Source organism: Centruroides vittatus, unplaced genomic scaffold, assembly GCF_030686945.1.
Source record: "Centruroides vittatus isolate TY-2023 unplaced genomic scaffold, ASM3068694v2 contig_301, whole genome shotgun sequence".
NCBI lineage: Eukaryota > Metazoa > Arthropoda > Arachnida > Scorpiones > Buthidae > Centruroides > Centruroides vittatus.
The window spans coordinates 3,237,402-3,264,766 of NW_027121927.1; the positions used below are offsets into that span (position 1 = coordinate 3,237,402).

Genomic DNA, 27,365 nt, shown 5'->3' on the forward strand with positions numbered 1-27,365 from the left:
TTTGTAAAATAAAAAATTAAGACAATGATGGACATCAATGATTGGTTTCTGTTTCTAATTTAAAAAAGGTCTTTTATTACTTATCATCATAATTTTGCTGTTATTATATATTAACATTAAGATTGAATCCCTAAATCCACAATGCCTCTTCTGTTGCAATTCCAGACATTTTCCATCAATTGCTATCTTTAGTTGATCCAGTTAGGAACAATACTTATCAGAGTTGATTGTTTGATTCTGTGGAAGTAGCTTGTTGTACAGTTTTCTTTTACAATCTCATCAGATGTTAAGCACGACTTTTCAGATGAAGGCTGACCTTTAAAGTATTTAATGGTGGTTCATTTTACTTGCCCTGCGATTATTTTCAGTTGATGTTACAAACAATCCACTTTTAATCACCTGTCACACCTAGATGTTTCAGAAGAGGGTCATCTTCATTTTTGAAGAGAATTACAAATGGAGATATGATCCAGGAAGTTCTTTTCCATTTAAATTGTGTAGTATCTAAATGTTGAAATGATTCATATCCATGCTTCTTTAAATATTCAAATATGATACTGTTTGACTTTACTGTCTTCTATCTCTATCTCTTGAGTTGTGTAATAGGGATTGTTATCCAATAATGTTTTGATCTGGTTCTCTACAATAACAGCTGATCTTACTGAGCATGGAACATCTTTAAGGTCAAAATTACCCACTTTAAATTTAGTAAACCAGTTTTGAACATTTGATTCTCCTACAGCACCCTCACCATAAACATCACATATTTCTTGTGCTGTTTATATGGCACTTTTGTCTTTTTGATTGAAGAAAGGAAACAAGTATCAAAAATGCAGCTTGTTTACTTCTATTTTTACAATGAGACAAGTTAAATGAAATTTAAATAATCTTAACAGACTTTTTTTAATGAATGCAACTCAAGGTCATTTTTCATAATAATCATTGATTCTTACAGTGCTAATAATTTTTGCTTTGTCCAGTGTCTCAACTATCAGCCAACAAAAATTGCTATGGATTTTTAAACAACCTAATAATATAAAATGAACACATCAGAATTCAGTATATAACCAATAATTTGAGAAAAGAAATGTTTTATATATAATGTATGGAAGTGAGAATCTGACTCAAGATATTAATTGCAATATAGAGAATATTCCAGTAAAGAATAGGTTTTGCTAAAACATTGAGTTTTTAATGTAAAAAAAAAAAAAAAGAATTATTGCAAGGAAGAGATTGGCAAAATTTTTACTTCAACAATTCTTCTAATGTTTTTAACATAATATTGACCTATCACTATTTAACTACTTTGTCACAATATATAGAAATGTATTAGTAATATAACAAATGAACTTCTTAGCAAATGTGATGAATTATTACTAATATACTGTAATTTTGTCTAAACTGCATGTTTATGAGGCTTTTGAGTAATCATTGCATTTTAGGAAACAGATAATTTATATAAATTATTATGTATAATTAATTGTTTTAAAATTATTTAATTTAAAACAATTTATATTGTGTATGCAAATATAATAATTATTTAATTAATTATATTGATATGCAGCACAGTAGCATACATTAAGTATGGTCAGTTTAATTTTGTAAAATCAGAAAAGAATTAAAATATATTATGGCAATAAAGTAGGAAAATCTGAAAATTATTTTAAAAAAGAAAAATATTAATTTGATATGAAATATTTTAAAATAAAGTGATTGTGGTGATAGTGGTAGGATTTGAATTGTACAGGAATAAAATAAGATGGACAAGGTGTACACCACAAAAATTAATGCAAACTGAAATAAAAATCTGGTTTGGTGTTAACATGTGATGTGTGCTTTAATTTTAACACCAAAAACTGATCTTTTACTTGCAAACTGAAGTAAAAAAAATAAGGTTAGGCCTATATTTGGTCATTTCAAAAATTTTCAAATAGAATGATTACTAAATGATAGTGTTGTTTAAAATTTTGCCTAAAAATTTAATTGGTAAAAGTTTACTGATATTTTTTTTAGACAAAAATTTTGAAATAATGGTTACAAACTTATGTGAATTTTTATTAATAATTATGTATTATCAAAATTCTACAATATAATGTTCAGGAAGAATTTATGAAGAATAATATGAATTTAGATCTTACATGAGTTACGATTAATCATCTTTCTATGAGGAATGTTCAGTGCAAAGGTAGGAAAATATTGAAGAAATGGAGGCAAAAGAATATTGATTGCCAATTATGAGAAAAGAAGAAGACAAGAATGTTTTCTTTTCTTATAATTGGCCATAATACCAACTTGTTGAACTCAGTATATGTAGACATTAGAATTTATTTGGAATTTGTATTGAGTATAATAAATTTTGTTGAAATTGAATGTTTAATGAATGAACCAAAAGAAGAATCGGACATTAAAGGACAATGTACATTATTACATTCTAAATATTTACAATTTTTAGTTTTTAATACAATATATGACTTCTTCTAATAACACTGTAGTGTGTAACACAGAGACACAGATTAAAACCTTTCACAGTTCTCTATCGTATCCAACACCGTGAAAGGTTTTAATCTGTCTCTCTGTGTTAGTTTTTAATATTATGGGAACAGAATAAAAATTATAAATTTGGAGAACAATATAATACATCATATAAAACTTATTGTTATAAATTATCATTTATAATATGCAAGTTTAACAAACAAAAACACAATATTTTATTATATGGTGAAATTTTGTTAACCTGGCATCTGGTATGCTGGCAAACTTGATAAGCTGGAATGTTGAACTTGTCAATGGGGTTAATGGTAAAGGGGTATATCTGATGTTAAGATTTTTTTTATGTAAAAGCACTCAAAATTTGCAGTTCTTGGAAAGGATGTGGGTTCTGCTTTTAGAGATGACATGATGCTGTGCTAGTTAAAACCAGTTAGCTCATGCATGATTTTTCTAAAGACATTTAATGCATGGGTTTGATATGAGAAGCAGAAATATTTAGCACACTTGGACTCAATAATTATCATGGAAACAGCTACAGACAATCTAATTATTAAAGTACGTGAACAATACTGTTCATGTATTATGACAATTAGAGTACAATCCTCATTTATAAGCAATAAAAGTGTACAAAGCACAAAGTAAGAAGAGAGTGTTCTTATTTTAAGCCAACCAAGAGTAGGAATAGCCTGAAAATATTGAAATGGTGTGTTAAACAATCATAAAAGGCAGATTTGTACAGTTTTATATGCAGATATTTAAATTTGTGTTCAGGGGATCGAAAAAACACCAGAAAAACTTCCACTGTCTAATAAGGCGGCATATTCAATAACCTGAAACCACATCAGGCCTGACAATGCCAGGTTAATGGAATGTCACTATATTAACTTTAATTTGAATTTAATCTTAAAGTGAATAAGTTGAAATTGAAATTCTGACTTCTTAAAAGTAAATTTTGATTATGATAATTTATAAATAAATCTTATATAAAGAAGAACATTTTGAAATAAAAATTTTATAGAAATATGAAAGTAATTTAAACAATAGCAAGGAAACATTTTCCTTCTATAAGGAGAATCTGATTTGGCTCTTCTTGCAATGGATTATTGTTTTGCTTCCAAATGTTCTCTTATTCAGCATTCTAATAGAAAGGAAATTAATAAAAAGAACAGAATTGTAACAATAGAGAAAAACAGTTAAAATTAATATTTATATAATACTGAACAACAAATCTTTGCCATTTTTAAAACATAAGATTCTTAGGAAATCTATTAGAAATAATAAAACTTATATTAAATGATCTTTTTATCATATAATATAGAAATAGTAAAATTGAATATACTGTTTCCTAATATTGTATTCAGTTATGGTATTTTTTATTGTAACAATAGTTGCAATGATATCTTATTTAATATCAAATAATATAATCTGACAGAGCATAATAGTAATTCTACAAGATCAGATGATGATAAATTAGTTAATAAAACAATTTATTGAAAAAGATCTCAGTTTTGGAAAAAGTCATTTTCTCCTACATTTATTTTGAATCAATGATTAAGAAGTTTAGGCAAAGCACAGAATTGTAGAACTTAATCATCTACTTTGTTCTGATAACTTGCTTCAAATGTTATTTCTTATTTTAAAAATCAAATCATTGCCAGAGTTGAATTTGAAGATACAGAAGATATTTAATATAATGAAAGTAAAGAATTTATAGAGAGAAATTTAAACAAGATTAAAAACTAAAAGCTCAAAAAAGTGAGTGTAATTTCTCAAGAAAATTAAACAATATTAAATGCCTTTTTCATTTTAATATGTAGTTTCCTTTAAATTCATATAGTTTTGGAACTTTTAATTGCCAAATCTTGTATATACTAATCTAAAATCAATAATACATTTGTGAAGTCTCCAACTTGGAATATTCGGATAGTGAGTAATTAACAATGCACTCTCATGTGTTGGATGAAAGTTCCAGATTTAAATCTCATTCTGAACTGTTGCTTTCTTAGATACATGAAATTAAGATTTTTCTGAAGTCATTAAAATTAATAGTAGATAATGACAAAAAAATATTAACATTAAATATGTAATACTTGACTAGTAAATTAATATTATATTATTTGATTAAGTTTTAATAAATATAAATTTTTGAAAAATGAAGAATTTTTGATATTTTACACATTTAAAGTTTATTTAGTAAATCTGTTTTATAAGTAGTATTTTTATGAATTGAAATTATGATTTGTAAATACAGTTTATTATTTTTAATTATATGTTTTTAATTAATAATTTAATTTTTAAAGAACAAAATTGTTACTTTATTTTTTTTCATTTTGAAATGAATCAAGAAATGAAATAGTTTTATTCTTTATTTATGTATAATTTAAAATGACTTAAGCATTTTTTTAATTAAGATTTTTCTTAAATGTTAAAATTAAGGATTTATTTATATATATAATTTTTTTTAAATAGAAAAACATGGAACTTTGGAAGGATAGAAAACATTATATATTATTGATTGCAACAGTATGTGCTTGTTACTTTAATGCTCTAGAATGTGATTTTGTTTTTGATGACATGTCAGCTATAAGAGATAACAAAGATCTTAGACCAACTACACCATTATGCAACATATATTTAAATGATTTTTGGGGAACTCCTATACAAAAAGTAAGTAAAATTGCTTAGAATATTAATTTAGTTTGTTATGTAATTATATATTTTAAAATTAAATATTATTCAATATATAATTCAGCTATTTTGAGTACATTTGATTGTAAACAGATTTATATGAACAACTTTTAATTATATAATTTACAACCTTTTTTGATTTGTTACATTAGCACAATATATTAAAACCAAAAGTTATCATAGAATGTTTTTGATCTGAATGAATTTTTGCCACATGAGCTATTATAGAATCTTCACAAACTGTCATTCTGAGATACTATTTTTGTAACTCAGAAACATTGTACCTTCATAGGTCATTATACTCCATCTGTCCAGAAGCTTTATTGCTGATTATTTATGTATCAATTGTATCATTGAGATCTAGTTTTTGTTCTTGCCATCCTTTTAATCTTATGATAAATGGACTACATTTTTTTATGTTATGTCAAGAATCATTTACATTTTTATATACAATTCCATTCTTAATTTTTTTAAGGCACTCCTATTTCTCCACATTTATATAGATTTCTAATTTACATTATGTAGAATATTAAAATTTATTTTACTTATTGTGTTATCTTTCAACTAATTTTTTGAAGTTTTAATAACAAGATTATAATTTTTCCTTATAGTTGTTTTATATCATTGAATTTATTTTGATTTTGAAAGTGATATGTATTACTGTGACAATCAAACTATTTGCTAATAGATATCATCTGTCCTATTCTGATTGTTTGATAACAGAACATTGTAATATCTGATTTGGCATGTAGACACAGAGAATGATGATTACTTTCTCTCTCTCTTCCTCTATTGTTTTTTGTTATTTCTAAGTCTTGATATTGTAGTATTCTACTAATTAGAATATGAATCCAACAGACTGTTCATTGAATGATTTTATTAATTTCATTTAAATGTCCAAGTTCTTTTTTTGAGATGTTGGATTTTCAATGCCATTTAGTAAATTTTGTTTAATAATGAAGTACTTTATTTTGCAAGTTCTGAAATTATTCCAATTTAAAGAACAAATCTAATATAAATGGGTATGATATTTTTTTTAATAATTTGAACTGTTCTTTAATAACTGTTAATTGCTTGAGTTTTTTTTTGCATAGGTTTATGAACATTAATTATTGTTTTTTATTTCTTCTATACTATGACTATAAATGGAATAAATGACATCTCGAATTATGAGAATTTTTGAAAAATTATTTTTTTTTAAACAAATAGTTTTTATTTATGATTTGTTTACAATATTTACCATAGCAAAAAACTTGTTTAGAATAAAACTTCTTTTTATTTGTTTTTGTGGTATTTTGTGTATAGTTTTATTGATTTTGTTTACTTTACAAAAATACTTAAATATTTCAATTGTATCAATGTTTTAAAAAATAGTTGTTGTTATTAATTTTTATATATTAAATATTTTTTAGGATTTCTAAAGCAGCTTACAAAAGTAAACTTGCAATGTATTCTCTGTAATTTAAATAAATTTAGCACTCATTATTATGACAATTGTTCAATATATTTAATATTTTTAAATCAATTTTTAACTTTAATATAGTATAATATAAATCAGTATAGTATACTGTATTTTTTTCTTAACATGTTGGCTATAATGGACATGTGAATGCAGTAAGCATACTGATTAGATTATGCATAAAGTACACAGATGTATGTGTTATTGGATTCAAATGAATGTAATAAAGACTTTTTGTATTATATGTTGACTTAAAGTTAAAATTCAATTGACAAGGAGTCAAGAGTTTTTTGTAGTCTTTGAAAAGAATGAGACTTGCCATTTTATTTTTATTAAAGATTTCAATTCATTATATAGATGAATGGTTCTTAACCAGTGTGCCACAACCTTATAGAATTGCCAGAAAATTTCAAAATTAATTTTAAAATGTTAATTTATTATTTTTATATATCTTGTAAAGAGCATCTTTAAATGTGACACTGGATTACTGATAGGTACTCCACAAAAAATTGTATATATTACTAGCTCATAAAAGCTAAGAACTACTGATGCACACTGTTTTTAATTATACCTTAAATAATAAAATGAATTAAAATATTCTTGTTATTATGTTAATTCCATATCATAAATTTTTTTGGTAAATTAGCTATTTCTATAGATTCTTTGTGTGTTTTAAGATACTTCATTAAAAATAACTTAAGCATATAAATGCTTTGATTACTTGTTGAATATTAAAAATCTATATATAAACATGCTCATTGTAAATGTATTATGTATGAAGAGGATATAAAATATTACCTTAAAAAGTGTAATAATAATTATTTAAAAAGTAATTTAATATAAAATAGAATTAAATATATACATATTATTATTATTATTATGTTGAATTAAGTTAGATATACTCGGTTAACACCGGTGGCTGTGTACTATGCCGGACCAAAGTCAAGGCATAGTAACCAAAACAGAAATTAAAAAAGTGTATCAGTGTGTGTGTCTGTATTCAGGAATTTTCTCACAATATGACATGTATTCAATATAGTGGCCTTCTGTAGAGTGATTTATTATTATTATTATTATAACACACACACTGATACACTTCTTTAATTTCTGTTTTGGTTACTATGCCTTGACTTTGGTCCGGCATAGTACACAGCCACCGGTGTTAACCGAGTATATCTCACTTAACCCAACATAATAATAATCTTTATTAACATATTATGGGATTATCCCATTACAAGGGGGGAACAGTAGTTAAAGCATTACAATGATAAATTTAATTATAACAACATATTAAATATATACATATGAAAAACAGTGAAAACACATTCTTGAAGAATATCTATTAAATTATAGTAAGCATGTTGTTTAATAGTATTTTATAAAAACATTTTATTAATTTAAATATTATAATTATTAATGATAATATTAATAAATAATAATTTTATAAGATCAATTTTAATTATTTATTTTATTAGGAACATAGTCACAAATCATATCGACCACTTTGTGTTCTCACATTTCGCCTTAACTATCTAATGAATGAATTAAATCCATTTAGTTATCATTTAATAAATGTGATGCTTCATGCCTTAGTGTGTATCCTGTACTACAGGTAATATATTTAACATATTCTTTCTTACTATTAGTAATTGATTGCAAATTACTAAAAGCATTAACAGTAATTTCAATTAATTTTTTAGATTAAGTTATCATAAGTCTTTTGGATCTTTGTAATGATGCTTCAGGCTTAGTTTAATATTTATATTAATACTAATGTTGTGGTTATCTTATATTAGAGATAATCTAAAATCACACATTTGTTTAACAAGAAATAATCGGTTAATAGTTATTATGTGTTAATTTAAAAAATGGGAAAACACTGATATAAATTATTACAATTTTATTTAGATATCAATATTAAAATGTTCCTGATATATTGGAATTAGTTAATACACAATCTTCACCAAGCATCTTCATTTGCTGAGATTATTCAATACAAACTAATGTTTTCAACTTATTCAATAGGCCATCTTCAAGTTTACAAAAATTTTTTCAATGACAATTACAAAGTGTTTTAAAATAGAACATCAAATAAACTAAACCTTGATAAATCCAGCTACAAATTTATTGAAATAAAAACGTTTTCAATCAGATTTTACCAATCATCTTCAGTTATAAGCTTTTTGAATTCTTTAGAATGTATAATTACAAATTCAAAATACTGAAGTCATGAATATGAAAATTTTTAAGAATTAATAATTAAAGTGTAATAATTAATAAACATGAAAAATTAAACCTTGTAAAATGAAATAAATTAATAAATATCAAACATTTAAAAATTTGTAAGATGCAATTCTTAATAAAATATGCATAAATTACATTTCATAAAATGCTGCCAGGTGTTTTGATAGGTTTTATGCATGCAGTGTGACTTTTTTGTTTGCTTTATATAATTCTAATTATTCTAGAAACTCAATGTTGTGTAAGTTTGAAGTAGGCCTAATGACTCGATCCCATTGTTATTGTTCTGTGCATAAGCTGCCAGTACCATGTTACTGAGGTTTTTTCTAGCAGCATATTTATGTTCCTTGACCCTCTGTTGTAAATTATGAAGTGAGGCTTCTATGTATACTAGCCTCAAGTTGAAAAAATGATCTTTGACTAGGATGGAGTAAATCACGGTGGCTGAGTCCCAGTCATGTGGTTTTTTTTATCATTCCACAGTATAGCAAAAGTCATTGGGTTTTGTCGATTTACTAAAGATATCTCAACATTGTGAGCCACTTTGTTCTGTATGTTGAGGAAGCTAGGGTTATAATTTAAGACTACCCTTTGCCTTCAGTGCATTGATGCTGGCAGCAATGAACTGGAGGCAAATGGTTTTGTTGGGGCACACCAAAGCCTCAGAACTGCAGACTTAACAAAACTGCAAAGTTCATTTTTAATAGAAATATAAAGGGCATTATGAAAGAATTTGCAGACTGCAAAGGATTGAGAATAATAATTTGTAGAGCTCCAAACCTGTATAGAATTTTAAGAAATGACAAGGGTAATATAAGAAAAGAAGAAAAAGCAGGAGTGTATGAGATACCATGTAAAAACATACAATTATGAATTAAGAAGAGTTATATTGGGGTTACCACAAGAAATTTGGGAGTTAGATTTAAAGAAGTTAAGTCTAATGTATAGTGTTAGAAAGGGGTCCAACGATACTGTACTTTCTCTGATTCTCTGATGGCACAGACTGAAGGATCTGTGGTAAAGTGGGACAAGGCAGACATAATTAAGTCTTTGCACTCCTCAATGTTGGCAGTGAATACTGAAAAAATTGAAATCTACATGAACAAGTTGGAAGATACATGTATTAATACAAGAGACACAGACAGTTTACTATCAGTCTGGAAGTACATGTTGACAGCATTATTAGTTTTTTTATTTTAATGCTGTCTACTTAAATTTTTTTAATATAGATGAAGGCACATTAGAATTTTTTAATGCATTTATTATATATTTTAATTTCAACGCTTGCTCTCCATAGTTTGAGATTAATTTAGTATAACAATGTCATATCATTAAATCTCTCACATATTTTAGATGTACAGAATATTGTTTTTTCTTTATACCCAGAATCTGAATATCCTTATTCACAAATACTGAAATTAAATATTTATCACTTTTTTGTGATTTCCTCTTCAGAAAGTTCAGATATTTATCTAAGGAATTAAAATATTTCTTTTCACTTTTAATTCTTTAGCCAAAAGAGAATATCTCATAATCTATTATAGTGATTGTTTAATTAGTTTTTGTAATTATTAGATAAAATATACATTGTTCAGCATCATGCTAGATATATATATATGTGGTGTCTGTGGATGGCTGAGCTGAGCGTTAAGAAGCGTATGTAGAACTCAGTTTAAGAAAACACGAAGAACTTCTTATAACACATAAGGATGTACACTTTAATATAATACAGAGGACGTTACAAAACAAAAAACACTAACAAATCGTCTTGAGGCGTACACATCGTAGCTTCTTCCTTTCCTACTCTTACCGTCATCTTCTTTTAGCCTCGGAGGAGAAGAATGCGCTTAAGCTTCGTCTTTGTCTTTTCCCGCGTGCGCCAGAATGGGTGCGCACGACATTCGGCTTGACCATGTCGCTAGCGCGGGGGACGGGCACCACACACACATATATATATATAGAAATAGGTTTTTTTTAAATATGAACTGGTTACAAAATGAATAAATATAATTTAAATTCATATTAAACTATTGAAAGTGTGTGACATTAAAGTATATAATAATAATTTTTAGAATGTGCATGATATTCCTGCCAGACCCTGCCAATTTTTTGGCTGCCATACTTTTTGCTGTCCATCCTATACATACAGAAGCAGTGAGTAAAATTTTCATTTTACATTATAGTTTTAAGCTGTATTTTAAGAAAAACTGATGGAATCTTGATGGACTTTTGACTTTCAGTATTCATTAAAAAAAAAAAAAAAAAAAAATAGGGACTTTCTTCTAAGTTTTAATGTTTTATTGTTAATTTTTCTTCTAGAATAATTAATGAAAAGCTGTAATAAAGTAATATGTGTACATTGTTGTTATCAATATTTTTATGAATCTGTTATCTGATACTTGTCCTATACTCATTTAATACAATGATTAATGTATTCTGATAAGGAGCAAACTCCTTAATGATTCTCAAGGAGACAAACCTTCAAAATCATTAATAAACCAAATGTTAAAACTTCTAAAAGGCCCTATTTTATTTATAAGAGAGTTTTAGTAAAATTCATAACTTTCAAGGTCTAAATGATTTTGGAATGAGCATAACACATCCATTTTTGATGATGGAATTGTTTCTATAAATGTTTAAAATGATACACATTAATTTTTCAAAACTGAAACTCTCTTATGGTTTGTTGTAAGTATAATAAAATATTTACTTTTGAGTTTTTTGTATTATGTCTGTTGTTTTCAAGTATAAATATAAAACAATGAATCAATAATAATTTTATAATATTTGTTTAATATTTTATTTAACTTTTATTAAAAATTTACTTGTTTAATTTTCAATATTAATAAATGATAGTTTAAAAATTAAGTTTCAAATATAAAATAACATTAAAAAAAATGAAAGAAATCTTTAAAATTTTGAGTGTTTTCTAAATTTTTCAAATGGATAAAATATATAACATTTAAACAATTATAATTTTAGAAATACTTAAAAATGAATGTGTGGTTTTTTTGACTTTTTATAACATTGTGAGTTAACAAGAAAATTTTATTTACAGCTCTATTTAGTTTCTTACATTTTTGCCCTTTTTATTTTTTATCCTAAGTTTTTCAAGATTGATTTTTGTTAAATCTCAACAATTATTGGAATATTTCCCAACTTGATCTATTAATTTACATAATCAGGTTGATGATAAATTGGAATTTCATCCCACAGAAGAATAGAATTATACAACTAATAATTTTAATAATTAATTATTTATTATTCATGTATTTACAGTATCACTGTCATTATTAAACACTTTACAAATTTGTAAAGTTTATGTAAATTAGTATAAAAAGTAATTGTAAACAATATTTTCTCTAATTTTTTTTTACATCTGTATGGAACAAACATTTCTATGAGCAAGAAATTTTTGCAGGCATGTAAATTGTTTAGTGTATTAATTTTTTCATTATTAAATTTATCAGTTGTTTTGCCTATGGTTAGTATAATGGTATTAACAAACAAATTTTTAACAAAAGCAACCCTGCAACTCATTTTACAAATGGATTTCTCTATGTATGAACTAAATTGCATGTGTTTAACAACTTAAAACCTTTCTGTAAGTTTGCATATATCCAGCATTCATCAACAAAAGTGATGTTTATGGTTTGGACCATGCTATTCATCAGTGAAATCCATGTGCTTAGAAGCATGTCTTACTGCATGACCTAGGGAACCCAGAAAGTTGTTATTACTGATTTTGATGAAATTTTGAGGATGTGTAGTATTTACTTGTACTTAAACTTTGCCAAAGCCGCAGGACCCACTATTAAGGCATTCTCGAAAAAATCACAAAGTGTTTTTAGAACTGTTAATACCTATGCAGACATGCCATTCATGTGTTCATATCATGGTGTGATTAGTTAAGGCATTGCATGAAGAGAGTTAATATGCAAGTTTGAATCCCATATGAGAATTTTTAATAATATAAGATATTTGCATACCACAGAGGTAAACCCGTATGTGCTATGAGAATTTATTTTACATTTATTATTTAATCTTATTATTATTAAATTTGTTATTTATTGATACAATTTTTATGTCCTTTTTAATTATTGAATTTTAAATTTATTATTCTTTATAAAATATCAGGGGATTCAAAAATTATTTTATAACAATTTAAAGTTTTCGGCACAAAAAATATAATGCAATAAATACTTACAAATTACTATACATTACTAATACATTACTATTTCACAAGAATATGACAACATTTTGAGTGGTATTTATCATAAAAACAGTTAAAACATAATGGTTTGGTATACCATGCACAAATAATCATTGCTACTTCATATGCACAATCTTTACATTTTGTTTTAATAACAGAGGGTGGAAAACAAACTTCATTAACGTTTTTTAAAATATTTCCTTCTCATGTTTTTTGAGATGCAAACAATGCATATTTTAACATGTCACAAAAAACTGGTTGTGAATTAGAGAGAGTATTTTAATAGCATCTTTATGATTGATTATTCATCTATCAATTTTATGGAGATAGCTACAGTGCACTAGTGCTCATTGATGGCATAGGAATATCCATATCTCACAAACCAAATACAGTGTAAGAAAAAATGTCTTCTATAAAAATTTGTCTGGAATGCTTAATGGTTTTATTTCTACTGTCCATCATTGAGGTCACTGGCAAATGAAAAGAGAGAATCCTAGCTGTCAACTTTGGTCGCTTCCCTTTCTACATCAAAGGGAACTCTATCCAATGAACTCTCCATCCAATGAACTCTAGCAGCACTCTTACTTCTCTAGTAAAACTGAACCATCAAGGCAGAAAACATAATCATTGTCTAGTTTTCTTTCCTGATTAAATTAGGTATGATATATTATATACAGTATACATAATGTTTTTTATGCTGGAAAGAGTACAGATGATGATGAGTTGCTTATTATAATATCTTCCTATCCATATATGAAATTTAATATAAATGTATTGATATGTATAAGAACCAACATTACATTAAACAATACAAAATGTGATTATGTTATATGTATTTTCTAAATAGCAATATAATTTGAATTTACATGAAATAGTACATCAAATGTTGTGAAGATTAATAGCAATTTCAAAAATATTTAGTGTATAATTATATTTTACACACAGTTTAAAGTTCCAATAAAATTATTTGATGATATATTTCTTGAAAACACTTTTTTCAACTCTCTTTACAAATTAAACAGTATTACTTTTTATGGATTTTGATTTATTCTTAAATTTATTATATATTATTATTTACTGTAAATTTAGGTTAATGATTATTTGTGAACTGTTTTAATGTATTATTGTTTTTAGTGTTTAGTTATTTTTAATATATAACTAACTAAATCTTTATCTTAAAATATTTATTTAATAAGCTAGCAAAAGTAGTTGGAGATATAAATTATTTTTATGGTTTATTAAACATAAATACTTATTATTATATAAATTATCATATATTAATATGCTATAGCTTACATTATACTATGTATACAATTTTTGTCAAATTAAATTATTTTTATTAGACTTGACATATTTAATCCAATCAAAGGAATTTGTCATAAAAATTTTTTACAACAATATTATATATAAAAAATACCTAAAAGTGTTTCATTTACTGAAAATGATCTTTATTAAAATGTTCTAAATATTTAGTAGTAATAAATTCAATTATTTTATTCATAACTATAGGTAACTGGTATTGTGGGAAGAGCTGAAACATTATCATCAGTATTTTTTTTATTGGCATTTTTATCATACACAAAATGTTGTCAAAAATGGAAAACAATAGGTATGTTATATTTCTATTATATGTGAAATATTAGAATTCAAAATTAAATAAACAAACATTTATATTAGATTTATAGTTTAGATGTGTTGTTTGATATATACTAAGATAAATTTTGCTAAATTGAGATTTAATTACACAATTTTACAATGCAGTTAAGTGTAGAGAGAGATTAAAATATAAATATAATATGTTTTCTAAAAAACATTTTTTTTTTTACTTATTACAGTTATGTTTTCATTATGTAATAAAATCAATAATAATGAGAATTAAATATGAACATGATTTCTGAAATTACAATTCATGGAATAGACCTTTAATTAGATATATAATGCTTGGAAATTTAAAAATTTTTAAATGATCTCAAACTGATGACCAAAAACATCATGAAATCATGAATGAAACTTGTTATAAAGCAAGTTTACTAGAAATTCTTTAAAGTCAAAGTGAACAAATGTAATATAACAAATTCTGAAAAAAACGTAAACAACAAATTACAAATATTTCATAAATTTGGCTTTCTCTAAGATGAATACAAAATAAGCTTAAGTCTAACATTAATCATTTAGAAGGATTATATTAGTTTCAAGGATTTGTGAATTTTTTTACAGTTCTTATATCAAAATTTATACAGAAGTTTCATATATTTCATGTTCTATGATAGTCATGTTTTTCACTATTAAAATAATATACTATAGATCATGTTCATTCTAAACAGAAGTAAATTTTTATATTTGTTAAATTATTTGAAATTTTATATTAAAAACAAAAATTGAAGGCAATGTTAAAATGTGTTGATTTTATCACTGTTATACAAAATTTCACTAAAAATAATTTAAAGAATGAAGTAAATACTGTATATACAAATTTATACTTTAAACTTCAGATGAAGACATACTTTAGATTTTTATTGCAAATATAAATGCCATCAAGCATAAACTTTTTGAGTTGGGATATTAGTTTATAATTTAAAGTTTTTTATTTCAGAATCATTGATAACGTTTAATTATGAATTTAATTCTTAGTTTAAAAATTATCAGTTTTTATTGATTATGATTTATTTTTGCTATTTTAATTTAATTTCACAGGTCTATATGGTTTTTAAGGTTCAGGAGGTTTTAACTTTGCTAAATCAGTCATACTGAATACAAAATTATTTTAATTTTTTCTTATCTTATGCAATTTTCCTTATTGGTAGAAATATTTCAAATGTTTTGTTTATTTTTTATTGTTAAATTACATGATTTGAATAATCTAATCAGCAATCTAGAATTGAATAGAAAACAAGTTGAGGGATATCGGAAAAGCTTTAGTGGAGATCAGTGCTGGCTTAAATTTGATCATTTCCTGACTGAGATAAATATTAAAATAGCCTATAGACTATTTTATGACTGAAATCATTATATTTGATTCTTGGAGAAGTGACCCACCTCTCCATACTTTTGTATAACAACATCCCTGATTACTTGTATCAATATTAAGTTAAATTTATTTAGTTATTTAGCTTTACAATAACCCCTGTATATTTTTTACACATAGAAAACCTAAATAAATATGACATGTTTATGATGTGTCCATGTATGCATCCACACACATTTACTTCTTTCTGATTACATTCAAAATTTTGATTTTTAGTGAGGAAAAAGTGGATGTGCCATGGCATATTCAGCTCCTCTTTCTGGAGCCCTTGCAAGCCACACTGTACATAACAATGACTTTTTTAATTCTATGCATGATGGACTCTGCATGAAAGCCTATTTTGGGCACTGTAAAATGAGAAGAGCCAAAGCAAGAGACCCTCTCTACTCAGAATTCTAAAACATAAAAATGCTTCTATTTAAGTTGAAACTAATTTTGAACAACACCTTAATCATTCTTTGTAAAAATTTAATTGATCGAAAAACATTTTGTCATATAAAATTGGTCTCGTGAAACATTTTTCAAAGCCTAAGACTAGAATAGAGACTATTTGATACCTCTGCAGTAAGTCTCCACATTTCAGAAGTCAATAAAAAAATTTGTGAATGTGATATACAGATGATTGATTTGAAGATAAAATGCTAAAAACTGAAAAAAAAACATTTTAATAGATTTCTGGAACATTGTGTAATTTTCTTGAAAACAAAACATTTTAATTTCAAAAATATTAAGGAATAAGTGCTACAATAATTTGAGAAGTTGGGATGCAAGATATGCCTAAAACTTGATTTTTTGCATTTTCATTTAAAGCATTTTCCTGATGCAATGAATGAGGATGGTTGAAGAATTTCCTTAAAGTATAAAAAGTATAAAAATGGAATGAAAATATCAAAAGTGTTGGAATTTGAGTATGATCACTGACTTTTATTAGTATATTAAAAAGAAGAAACAAAAGGAATACATAAGAGAAAATTCATCAAGCTATTTCAAAGCCAAAGAGGTCACACTATTTTTCAAGAAAGACCATCAAGGCTAAATGAACTTTCTTGAAATTTTGTATTTGTAATATATATATTTTTATTTATTTTTCTTAAATGTTTAAATATCTGGATATAAATATTGTTATTGCTACTGTAGACATTTTTTAAATTTTATTGATTGAAGAATATATTAATATGATAGGAAAATTGGATAACATTTCTGAAATCTGCATAGCAGAATTATGCCAAGTCATACTGGTTTTAAAACCTCTTCCAACAAATCTGTTTGTAGACCAGCATTTTTATATTTTCATCAAAAAGTGAAAAATATGACTACATAAGTTGTTAGCTATGAAACTTATTTTATTGAAGAAACTTTATTGGTTTTCAAGTTGATAGTTTAATAAATTGTCTTATCTACTTTGCTAGTTTTATTTTAGAAATTCTATTTTGAAATAAGAATAGATTAGTTCATAAATTGAGATTCTTCCAATAATATGAGTACAGTTATTTATATTCTAGATAGACTTAGATTTTTCAGACTCAAATTATAATGTTATTTGTAGCTAGCTTGGTAATAACTTTGTATATAAAGCTAGCTATAAACAATATATGTGATATATATTTGATAAATTTGTGTAATTCAGTAAAATATTTCTTATTCTCAAATAATGTGTGTATTATATAAGAGTGTGAAAATTTAAATTTATTTGAGCCATGTATTTCTTGTATTTGATAATAATTAAAAATTTAATTATCAAATAAATAAATTTTTAGTAAAAGACATTAGTTTTGCTATCAGTTTTTTAAAAGTTTATTATTGAATAATCTGTATAATGGAAATCTACGAAGATCATTTTAAAATACTTATAACTTGGAGTTTTTAAAATATAATCTCTCATCTCTCACTCTAGAAACCAATTAAATTTTATTTTAATGATGATGATGATGATTAATTTTGAGTTTTATTTCTATTACAGAATGGTTTTCATTGGTACAGTGTATTATTATAACAATTATTGCAACTCTTTGTAAAGAACAAGGAATAACTGTTGTTGCTGTTTGTTGTGTATATGAAATATTTATTGCTCAAAGGGTAAGCAATAATTTTTTAAAATACTTTTAAATAAAATATAATTGGCTTATTGTTATCGCTTTGGGACTTACCTACACTAATGATGATAACTGACTGATAATATTAAATGAAGTAAATAAATATGACTATAATTAGTGGAAGGTCTAATTTTATTGATTCTGACATTAAAAAGACATGTTAAAACAGTTTATGAATTTATGATGTGAAGATTTATTAATTACTGGTTACATATTCAGTGGATAATTGAATTAAAAACTACCAAAAATTTAAACTACTCTATTGCTAGCAAATAGCAATTAATGTAGTAATACTTGATTGTTTTTTGTTCTTTTTGTTCTTTGGGAGTAAGTACAAAATTGGTAAGTAGAACTTATCACACAGGAACACTATTTTATTTATCTAATAGCATCTAATCTCCACTTACCAATTTTGTACTTACTCCCAAAGAACAATTAAAGTGATTAATATTTAACATTTTAAAGCACTTGGTAAAACTGATAAGAATAACTGATATCAGTTAAGTGTTGAAATTGATAGTGTGAAAACATTGCTTATAAATACCTGTTTACTCAAAGATAATTCCACTTATTGCAAACAATGTTTCAATTTTTTGTAGTTATAAGTTAAAATATACTTATAAAGTTTGTTTTGGGACATGTTAATTCTGATAAAGGCTAATGTCAGATGAGTTATGATTTCACAACTGTTGTTTTTAGCAGATGTCACAAGAGTGCAAAAATATACGAGAGTAGTCAGATATGGACATAAAAAATGATGCTGGCTCTGCACAGACGGCTTGCTGGATCATCCACAATACTCTCATGACAGAGAGGGTGTGACCAGTGCACATTGGGAGATACACTCGACTCTACAGTCATCAGATGAGTGCAAAAAATAATGGATGTTGTAACATTGTTTCAAGGAAGTGCTGGATTGGTGTTATTCCTGCTGAAGGGTGTATACTAACTGTGTGTTTTAAAAAATGAACATTGATATAAGTACGAGTTAGTGAGCAGGCCAGAATTAGAGGAGGCTTCATCCAAACCTTATAAAGACAGAAATAAGAAAAAGGAATGCTGGTTACAAGTGTGTAATGGTTTCTTTAATGATTTAGAACTTTTGCCAACATTTTTTTTTGTTTTTAAACAATTCTGTACATAATAAAAAAACAGCTCATCACAATCTATGAGATCCATGTTGACATATATACGTTTTACATAAAATTGACTACTAAAGCATGCCATGGAATATAGTGCTCATATGACAACTGACTTTATGTCTGCGAGTTTTCATGTCCATAAACCCAAAAAATAGCATCCATCCATTTTGACATTTGCCTGACATTAGATTAAATTATTAATAACAATGTCTGTGGTTACAATAGCAGTGTCACTGTACATTTTAATGGAAATATATTATTTCCATTGATTATTATAATTAGTAAATTGTGATGATGAAACATTTAATAAATGATTTTAATAATTTTTATTTTTGTTAAGATAGTTGATGTTTTATGATTAGTGTTTTATGTTTAGTGATTAGTGATTTACGATTAGTGTTGATGATGATGATGATAATCAACTAGGAAAAATGTTTGCTTAAAAATATCTACAAAGTAACTTCTAAGTTAAAAAAAAAAATCAAAATATTTATTCTTTTAGAAATGTTTTTGGATTGTTTATTTCAAATATAAATTGTATAATTTAATTTTTTGTTTTGTGAATTATATCTAAATTCTGTTTAGGATATTGATATGGAACTAAAATATCCTGAAAACATAACTAAAATAATAAACACTGTGGTTTTCTTAACTTGGCTGTTAATTTTAAGACATTTGAGTATGGTACAAAGTTTTACACAATTGTTTATGTAAAAAAATTATATACTCTTAAAAAGAAATTGTTTTCATTGAACTGTTTATTCATGGTTTGACTTTTAAAGTTTGTTATTGGAATGATTCAGTGTAATGGACTAATAGAAGAAAGGGAATTAAATAATGATGGGATGATTAATTGAAATTGGAAAAATTGGGTATTTTTTGGAATCATAATCAAGCAAATCTCATCACAATTTCTGATTCTTAAAACATTTCTTCCATATTTAATAAGAAAATTAATTATTTGTTTCACTTGAAGATTAAAATATAAATATTTATATGCATTCTTTACATCAAGAGATTGCATCAGATGTTAATGCAAAAATCACATACAGACATAAACTGGGTACATTCAAACTGCTTTGAAATGAGAAATATCAAGCAGATATAGAAAGAGCACAGTGGTATATAAAATTCCACTAAAAAACAACAGGTTTGACAGAGATCTTTTATACATCAGATCTACTAAGAGGTCTTTCAAGCAGCACCTTCCTGAACATAAAGCTGATATAGCCAAAGCAGTGGTTTTTCTTTTCTGTATGTGTAAGGGATAATGAGATCAAGCCAGAACTTCAACAGGCTACCCTAATATGAAGAACATACCATATAAACCAGCTTAGGAATTTAGAAGCATTAGAAATATTTAAAGCAGACCTCCAGGGCCTCTATATCAGTTTTAAATAAGAAAAACAAATCTCAAGGCATGGCAGGCTATATTCGAACCATTATAATAAGCATTGCAAACCATTTTTGTTGAATATCCTATTGTATATTCAACAAAAAAATTTTTAAAAAAATGTTTGAATTTGAATACATCATAATCTTATATGATTCCAAGCTAGAACACTAGCATTGGAGAGATTTGATTTTTAGGGAAATCCATCTGAGGAAGATCCTAAGTGTGGATAGAAAACATTTATAACAGTTTTCGTAATTAAATACAATTCCCACTTAAGGTTAGTGAGTTTTATTTCTATTGAATAACATCTTGCTGTTAGAATATTATTTTTTAGCAGATTAAAATTTTTAAAAATTGTGATAATATTAAGTATTAGTTTATTGAAAACTTCTGTGTTGACAAAGCAGAGAATATGAGATGCTCCATCACATGGTAATGTTTGTCATAGCAGATTTTTTTTCATGTAGTTGACACAATGAGAGATTGCACTTAATCAATACTAACTGTCCCCATTTTATGAGAGATAGGGTGACATTAGGGTTGCCACCTGGTCATCATTGGGCTAGTTAAACCAGCAATTTTAATTAAAATCAAGACCGGCAGTCGACAAAAACATTTAAGTTTCAGTGAAACATTTTAAAATATAAACAAAACTATAAATCTTCTTACTTGAAACCAATTAACCGGAGCAAAATTTCTAAAGTTCAAACGTTTTCAACGCCCCTCCTGGGCTCTTCTATGGGCATTCACCCAGGAGGGGCATCGAAAACATTTGAACTTTAGAAATTTTGCTCTGGTTAATTGGTTTCAAGTAAGAAGATTTATATTTCAATCTGGTGTATTAAGAAGTTTAATAATAAACAAAACTATATTTGAATTGAAAAAATATTATATAAAATTATTTTTTATATTTAATATGTTTACTTATAATGATAAAACGACACTCATTATAAATATGAAACTTTTTGTGTTTCACTGATGATGCTGTACTACGTTAAATTTTCAAATGTGAGTCTCACAATTTAAATGAAAGTACTTGTTCATGCTAAGTCTACTGCTGTTTTCAGTTTTAAAAATTTATTTTTTAAGATGAGTAAGCCTAAATATTCGTCTGATTCTGCTCTTCCTAGAAGAAAAATTCACACAATTGTACATTTAGGAAAATCTGGCTCAAGTGACTGAATTCAAAAATTGGTTAACTCACAATGATGATATCTATTCAGCTTGTTGCATCATTTGCTGAATATCATTTAGTGTTAACAAATGATGGAATTAAAGGATTTACAAGGCAGTGTGATTAAGAGAAGTGTGAAAAAAGAAGTGCATCTTCTCATTTACCTTGACCCCCTCCCTCAGTCATGTGTTGGCCTGTGAAGCCAGTTCCTGTGGGATAGTTCTTTGAGTAAAAGCAAATTAGCTGAAATTTCTTTGGAGATAGTGTTGCAATATTAACTTTATCTGAAATAAGATTAGAAATTTATTTTGTAGTACACAACAAAAACAGGCATATCCACATATCCACAGGAAAATTTTCAGGTTTCTTTGGAAAGTCCAGAATCAATACTTCAAATCATTTTTGATTCTTAAGCTTGATGTTTATTAATGAATGGATCATGCTCATAATGTAAATCATTAATTTTTCTAAACCAAACTTTAGAAAATATTCAAAATAATCCGAATTGGGAGTTTTCAGGAGAATTAAATTTGGAATCAGAAGAAATTTTGGTATCATCATCTCACTAGAATAAAAAAAAAAAAAAAAAATTGTTCTATTTAGACATACATATTTGTATCTTTTTGATATTGACTGTTATTATTTTTATGAAAAGTCTTTATTACCAATTATTTATTTATAAATTCATATATAAATATTTATTAAATATTTTATAAACAGTAGACAGGCAATTAACCAAGACTGAGACCCAAGTAATCAATTTAACTGAGATTTTGTATTATCTGAGATGAACTGTAGAAGAGTGTAGTGTTTTGTTAATGAAGACAGAATGTAGTACAGTACAGCTTATTTTATAAATCTTGGCAAGTCAGTAAATAGAATTAAATGCATTATAAACATTTGATTTCTTTTCAAATGTTTGAAATGTGTTTGATTTATATTATTATTTTATGATTTTCTTTAATATGTAACATGATAACTCATTTAAAGAAGTTAAAAACATTTGTTTTGAACCTAAATGTTTCATTGTTGTAGTATTATTTCTGTTAGTACAGTAATACCTCGGTTTTTGTTGACTTCTGTTATCATTGATTTTTTTTTGCAAAAAATCTGTCTCAGTTTTCATTGATTGCCTCAGATTTCATCGGCATGCCCAAGTGATATCAATGATAATTTTGAGAAAACAAAAGGTGACCCACACGTTTTCCGGCTCAGTGTAACATTATTTTTCATTGTGTGAGCATTACCCCGCAACAGCCCACCATTGGCCAAAATTTCTGTTCTCTAAACACTGTGAGTTCAGTCGTGGGTACACGCTTTGTCAAGACAGGCTGGCCGCGTGGAGTTTTCTGGGTTTTCTCCACATCTGTAATGCCTGAATAGGGGTCAGTTACTCTTAAACAGACCTCCTGGAAGGCATTATTCTCTGCGATACAACTATCATAAATGCATTCAACTACTATTACATGACAATTACATCACACTTTACCACAGGGCAATATAGGCTAGAAGCTCATGTCTAACTAGCTTCTACAAGAGAAGACATTACCCTGCACATCTGGCTGAACAATTCCATTGCTTTCCTTTAGATTACTCTTTTATATTAATTTTTTATTGTATTTAATACTATATTAATTCTCTATTAAATGTGTTTTTGGTATATATTTTGAAGTGTCTAGAACAAATTAATTGGATTTACATTGATTCATATGGAAATAATTGCCTCGGTTTTCGTTGGTTTCGAATTTTGCCGATTGTTTTTGGACAGATTATCGATGAAAACCGAGGTATCACTGTATATTTAAAAGTCAAAAAAGGATAACTTTATAGATATCAGTTAACAAAATGAAAAATAAAGTTATTCTTGTATAAGTAAATTATAATTTTATACTTAATTAATACCTAGCTACAATGCTTCTTAACTTCCACAACATCACTTTATCTCACTGAGAATTATTTATTAACCATAATGAACATTTTCAACCTGTTCTACATAGGCCATCTTCAGGTTTTTAAAAATCATGGAACATTGGTAACTGTTCTTTTTGTACAGAACAGATAAGAACACATTTAAAATACAAAATTCTATACCAAAAGAACAGTTATCGATGTTCCATGATTTTTAAAAACCTGAAGATGGCCTGTAGAACAGGTTGAAAACATTTGTTATGGTTAATAAATAATTCTGTGAGATAAGGTGTTGTTGTGGAAGTTATAATAATTTTGATTTTGTACAGATTTAAATGTATTGATTTTAATTTTGCAGTTAAGAATATTTGACATATATAGCATCATTCAGTCCTTTATTGTTTCCAAATCACCATCACAGAGATGGTTAAAGGAATCTCTGATTCGTCTTGTTATATTAGTATCCAGTGCTCTCTGTTTATTGATTGCAAGATTAAAATTAATGGGATCACAGTTACCAGTTTTCACAAAGTGAGTTAGTAAATTTTCTTCATTCTACATTATTTTAAATTATAATTTGATATAAAATTTAAAAAAAATAATTATTTCAGAAGAAAAATTTTAAGGATAATTTAAAGTAAAATTTTTAAAAGTAATATGTATTCTTAAATTTATGATTACTGTGATTTAAAAAATTTTGAAGATAAAATTAGGAGTTTTAATTTACTTTGTTTTTTATTTATTTTAAAAAGAGCCTTAAGGATTTCAGACTTCTTGAAATTTTGTATTATCATCATTAAGCTTTTATTTTAAGTACAAGAAAAAATTATCATTTTCTTAAAAATTATTTTAGTAATATAGAAATTTATTTATACAGATTTGACAATCCTGCAGCTGTATCTGAAACACCAGCTCGACAACTCACATATAATTATTTATTGCCCGTCAATGCATGGCTCTTACTTTTTCCATACAATTTGTGTTGTGATTGGACAATGGGGACCATTCCACTTGTAGAATCATTCCTCGATTTAAGAAATTTGGCTACATTGACACTCTACTGTGCAGTTGGAATAATGATTTGGAGAGCTATATCATCAGATGATGAACAGTCAAATATTTTAATTATTGTGAGTTTTTTATCATTTGGATTACTTCATTTTTTTATTTTTTTATTGTAATTCTCAAATTTTAAAATAAAAGGCCATTTAATGAGAATTCTGAAAATTTTAGAATATAAACTAATCATAGTAGTGCAGTAAAACATTAGAAATTTATTATAATAGTAATGAATATTAAAATTAAAAATAGAACTGTTTACAGAAAACAAGTTAATTTATCTTCCAAAATGAATGGTTAATTTTATAACAATACATTTGTTAGTTAATATATAAAAATAACTTTATTGTCATGTAAATTGTAGTGATAGATAAGAAATTTCAATATATTGAATTCAACTCATTTTGCTTTTGTAATTTGTCATATAAAATTGATTATTTCATATTTAATTTTCTTTTAATTTCATAAAACATTTAACCAAAAAAATAAAATAAACTACCTACTTTATGGAAGACTTATAAAGACTGACAAACATTTTTGAGAATTACATCCCATTTTCAGAAACTAAATTCCTTGAATTCATTTAAAGAATTAATTTGAATGGATTCAAAGAATTTAGTTCAATTTTCAGATGTAAAGATGAGAAATAATTCTTGAAATATGTATTGAATTTTTTTATAAGAAACTTTTATAAACTAAGAAGTTTGCTTTATTATTATTGTGTAGATTGAATAAAGGAGTCAATACAATGTCAACTTTTATAGAATGTATTGAGTTAAAATATTTTAGAAATGCTTAATATAGGAAAACTTAGGAGAGAATTTAAATACCAATAAATGTTTTCAAGTTTTTTTTGGCATCTGAATTAGATAATTTAAAAACCATTTGAACACTTCAGGAACATATAGTTTTAAAACACCATTTAAAGACAATTACATAGTATTATTTTCAGAATTAAAATTTTGAAATTTTTGAGAGTTTTCCTCAGAGACATTAAAGTATAGAACATTTAATAGTATTAAGTAAAAGTATTGAAATTATATAATTTTCAAATGGCATCTTTAATATTTAGCTAATACTGTTTGTATTTTATGTAGTCTTCTATTATTACATGGTCCTTACACTATCATGGAATATGATTGATTTGATTTTCTTTCATTGAATATTATGAATTATAATTTTATTATTTTATGTAACTTAACTTTGAAGATAGGTTGTCATTGTTTAAAACAAAAACATTTAAGCATGTTTTTTTTTGTATCTAATTTCTAATAAAATATTGAGATAGTTTATTATAATTGAAACTATAAGTTGTGTTTGTTTTGGATTTTTAAAGAAGTGTATTTTGTGAAGAATTTTGTGAAGAACTTTTTAACTTTAATTTCAAATATTTGGATATAAGATGATCATATTTTTTCTTTCTTTTTTTCTTTCCAGAGTCTTGCATTGATAATATTTCCATTTCTTCCTGCATCAAATTTATTTTTTCCTGTTGGATTTGTTGTAGCTGAAAGGGTTTTATATACACCAAGTATGGGATTTTGTTTGCTTGTTGCTCATGGATGGAATTTATTAAATGAAAGATTGTGAGTTAAAATCTTCATAAATTAATTTGTAAATTTAAACAGCTTTTATTAACATATATTTAATTTTTTTCAGAGAATGGAAATCAATAATGAAAATCCTTCTTATGTTCTTATTTTGCATTTATGCCCTCAAAACAGTTTTACGTAATTATGATTGGTAAATATTTAGATATTTTTATGGAAATTTTATAAATTGTAATATAAATACAGGCAGTCCTCTACTTATGAACATTTGACTTATGAACTTTCGAAGTTACGAATAAAGCTGACAGATGGAGGGTTAACATGAGTGTGAGTAGAGTACCTAGATATCAGAGTAGCGACACATGAGTCATTGCTGCCATGTTCTGTTGATCGACTGTCATCACGTGGTCTATGGGCTTACATTAAGAAATAATGATTTTTAATAAAGTATTTTATTTGTAAAAATGCTTTATTAAACTAAAAAAATCATCATTTCTTAATGTAAACCCATAGACCACGTGATGACAGTCGACAGAACATGGCGGCGGCGACTCGTATGTCATTACTTTGATATCTAGGTACTCTAAGCGTGATAGGTAGGTGAGAGGCTCTTAGTTGAGTTTGGTCTGTAGTCGTGTGTCAATCATGTGTGGTGTTATTTGTTTACTATTAAAGTACAGTTGGTTATTTTTTATGTACAGTCAAGTTTATTTTTGAAGTTTTACGTTAAAAATATTTACAGTACATACACATGTACATTTGTAGTTGTTTTAAATGAGTAATTTTAATAAATAATGTACATGTGATTGATTTGAATTTATTCTTCCCTTTAACAATCTTAATTCAACATTATTCAAGTAGCCTAAACATTACATAATTGTAAAAACAACGTTATATTTGAGTTTTTGCATCAAACATCATCTTTTC

At 26.1% G+C, this 27,365-nt stretch overlaps 1 protein-coding gene across 3 annotated transcripts in view; it reads left to right on the forward strand.

The window, feature by feature from the left end:
- LOC136972761 (protein O-mannosyl-transferase Tmtc3-like) overlaps positions 1-27,365 on the forward strand; it is a 78,698-nt gene that overhangs the window by 11,265 nt on the left and 40,068 nt on the right. For all 3 annotated transcript variants that reach the window (XM_067267389.1, XM_067267390.1, XM_067267391.1), the window contains exons 2-10: positions 4,960-5,157; positions 8,113-8,249; positions 10,951-11,032; positions 14,601-14,700; positions 18,077-18,192; positions 24,188-24,360; positions 24,707-24,959; positions 26,326-26,474; positions 26,548-26,631. In XM_067267389.1, coding sequence (XP_067123490.1) covers positions 4,960-5,157; positions 8,113-8,249; positions 10,951-11,032; positions 14,601-14,700; positions 18,077-18,192; positions 24,188-24,360; positions 24,707-24,959; positions 26,326-26,474; positions 26,548-26,631 — 1,292 coding nt within the window. The remainder of the gene's footprint in view (positions 1-4,959; positions 5,158-8,112; positions 8,250-10,950; positions 11,033-14,600; positions 14,701-18,076; positions 18,193-24,187; positions 24,361-24,706; positions 24,960-26,325; positions 26,475-26,547; positions 26,632-27,365) is intronic.